This window comes from Medicago sativa, chromosome 8 (assembly GCF_051527215.1).
Source record: "Medicago sativa cultivar Bolivia chromosome 8, Bolivia_mono, whole genome shotgun sequence".
NCBI lineage: Eukaryota > Viridiplantae > Streptophyta > Magnoliopsida > Fabales > Fabaceae > Medicago > Medicago sativa.
In genome coordinates, this window is record NC_140756.1 from 90,807,815 (window position 1) to 90,810,874 (window position 3,060).

The 3,060-nt window shown below is 31.7% G+C and overlaps 1 protein-coding gene across 1 annotated transcript; it reads right to left on the minus strand.

Moving 5' to 3' along the window:
- Nucleotides 1-996: 996 nt before the first annotated feature.
- On the minus strand, nucleotides 997-1,901 carry GDU3 (glutamine dumper 3). Its single transcript, XM_085731858.1, has one exon. The coding sequence runs from the start codon at nucleotides 1,761-1,763 to the stop codon at nucleotides 1,221-1,223; it is 543 nt and encodes a 180-aa protein (XP_085587984.1). The 5' UTR covers nucleotides 1,764-1,901; the 3' UTR covers nucleotides 997-1,220.
- Nucleotides 1,902-3,060: the final 1,159 nt, after the last annotated feature.

Below are 3,060 nucleotides of genomic sequence, written 5' to 3' on the forward strand. Positions count from 1 at the left end.
TACTACCAATAACAAACAATTATTCTGCTAATTGTTGAACATGATTCAGGGAGACACACTATCGACATCGATATACATTAAACTTACAATACCGTCATCCTTACCCCACCACTTTAATGCTTGAAAGAATATCATCAACTCCAAAAACACTCACAAGAACAAGAATATATTTTGACATCAGAACATTCATACCAACTAATAGCTAGTACATTTTATTCATAATAGAAGTAAAATTTAAAAAGTATTTTAACTAGAGAAAAAAGAGTCACAGTAAATATTTTATGCCTGACTTAGTGACTTAAACAATAGGATAAAAAAAAAAAAAAGTCATGTATTATATATTGTTATTTCATGTGGCTAATAATTTTACACTTGTGGTGAATTCGTGGACAGAATAAAACAGAATCAGATAGAGAACAGGGTGAAATGTGAATCTGGTTTAGACACAACACGCTAAGAATTCTCAGATGACAGATGCTGTTTTCATACCGGAAATTCAGAATACTGTGTAGAAACATAGAAACCCATAGAATTAATGAGAGCAATAAATAAATAAATAAATAAATAAACTGAATTAACCAAAGTATATTGAAGCAAATTATTAGTATAGTGCCACGAGGAACAGTTCCATGGTGCATTTTGGTCGCATCATACACATAACAACAGTTTTTCCTATCCTTTCCTTGTGTATAGCCCTTACACGTAACCTTCTCATTACAATGGCAGCTCTCCACATCTAAACTCAATTCCCAAAAATCACTAAGTTTGTCGAATTTCCTTAAATATCTATTTCTTGTAGATTATAATTTCTTCCAAAAATATTTCCAAAATTAACCCTCATGTTACTTAAAATTTCCACTGAACAAATCTTATCTAGTTCTTGGGTTCGATTTCGAACTCCAGTGTTGTCATTTGAGTGTGTGTTGTTTATTTGTCATTTCGACTAAATGCACACGGAAAAAGATAAAAAGAAGAGAAGAAAGATTAAAACAAAAATTGAGAATTACTAGTACTACTAGCTAGCAAACCTTCCATTCCACCTCATCAAATTTACATTCCCGAAATATCAATGTACAGTTGTACTTTGTAGATATTGAAAATTACACATGTCCCATAAAAAGAAGAGAAGGATCTAAAATTCTAAATCCATCTCATCTCTATAACATAATAATAACCAATCACGGAACATGCAAAAACTCTAACATGTTAAACATGATTAATCAAACGTTCTGATCTGAATTTGTGTCTGTTGTTGATGTTTCCACACTTTCTGTTCTTCTTACATGATTTTCACCACCACCGCTTCCTTGTTTCACGCTTGATTCATCATTCATATTTTCCATCGATTTCTGGTCCTTGTCATGGTCACAAGTACAAGTACTAGTGTTGTCACCAAAAGAAGAGGATCTACTAGTACTTGTACTTGAAGAAGACATGCTTGGTGTGGCTAAGAATGTTGGTTTATCTTGTCCAGCCATAATCACCAATATTTTTTCTTCATAAGGTTTTTGTGGTTTCTGATCTGTATCGTTGTTTCTTTCTCCAGCTTCAAGGTCTCTTTCTGATTCACCGTTACCTTCAAGATAACCTGAAAGCTTCCAATAAGAACATGCAAGGATTAATAGAGCAAAAGCTATTAAACCTAACATGGCTGCTAAACCACCGAACAAGTATGGAACTGGTGAATGCCATGGTGAGTGTGGTACTTGTGATGAAGTTGGTGCTCTTTCGCTTACGTTCATGGGTTCTCTGTATGCAGCCATTTTTGTTTTTTTTTTTTGGTGTATAAAAGAACAGAACAGAACAGAGAGAAAACAGGGGAGAAGTTGGTAAGAAGGAAGGAAGAGAAGGGGTGAATTATAAAGAGAGGATTTAAAAATGAAGATTGGGTTGTGAAGTGGGTGATGGGGTGGAAAGGTATTTATAGAGAGAGTTAACTAATGGGTTTGATTGTTTTTTTTTTTTTTTTGGATTAGGGTAATGGTTTGTGTGTGATTGAAGAGAAAAAAAAGAGGTGATTTTTGTTGTCATTTTCCATGACTATAACAAGTGGGACCACTGGGGTTTATAATTTTAAGAGTTTGTAATTTTTTTCTTTCAAAAAAAAAAAAGAGTTTGTAATTTTTTAATTTATGTAGTAATTTTATTTGATTTTTGAGTTACTCTATTTAGGATAGGATTAAGGGGATGCGCACTCAGGGTCATATCAAAATCATTTCCTATAGGCAGATGGGAATATGATCCCCTTGTATTGTATGTTTGGCAACAAGCAAACTCAATAATTCTAAGTAATGTTTGTATGGTCATGATCATAAATTTAAATTAAAATAAATAATATAGAAATGTAAAAAAAATGATCAAATTTTTTTGTTATTGGGGATAGTAAAATTATATGAAATTTTAATTCTGTGTCTAGATGATTTTGTTTCGAGGTTATGATCACACAAGAATGAATTTGTTATGGTAGATAAAAAAAGTCAAAATTTATTTGAGAATTGAGACTAATAATAGTCTATAAATAAAACACTCATATACAATCAATAATAGCCTAATAGGTGCACCCAACTTGAGTTCCTAACAAAATTAGATAGAAATTCCTGTGGATAAATTCTCAAATCTCAAAGAATTCACAATGTCAGACTCAAAGAATCTACTGATTCTGGTGGCATTTACTGTATCATATCATTATATAAGTTCTAAAATCATAGCAACAAATTTCCCTTTTCAATTGTTTATCTAAACCAAGCAAAATGCATGTGTGGCCACATTCTAATTTTAAATTAATAAGCGAAATATGCATGCATCATTCATGAGATTGGGTTACTGGAATCAATAAAGATTATGTATTTTCTTAAATAAATAAATACAATGCGAAAATGCCCTGGTGGCTGGCTTTGTATCATGTTATGTATCTAACTTTTGTTAACTTTCATATCTTAATTGTAAATTGTAAACTCAATTACAAACCGGATAAGAGATACCGACTAGCTAATCATATGATTTGTTCCTCTACAATTAACTATTTTAGTTGGAATAATAATATAGAAAAAGAGATTCCCC

Bases quoted from the DNA above. Each gene is read 5' to 3' on its own strand.
- GDU3 (XM_085731858.1), bottom strand. From the start codon at position 1,763: ATGGCTGCATACAGAGAACCCATGAACGTAAGCGAAAGAGCACCAACT.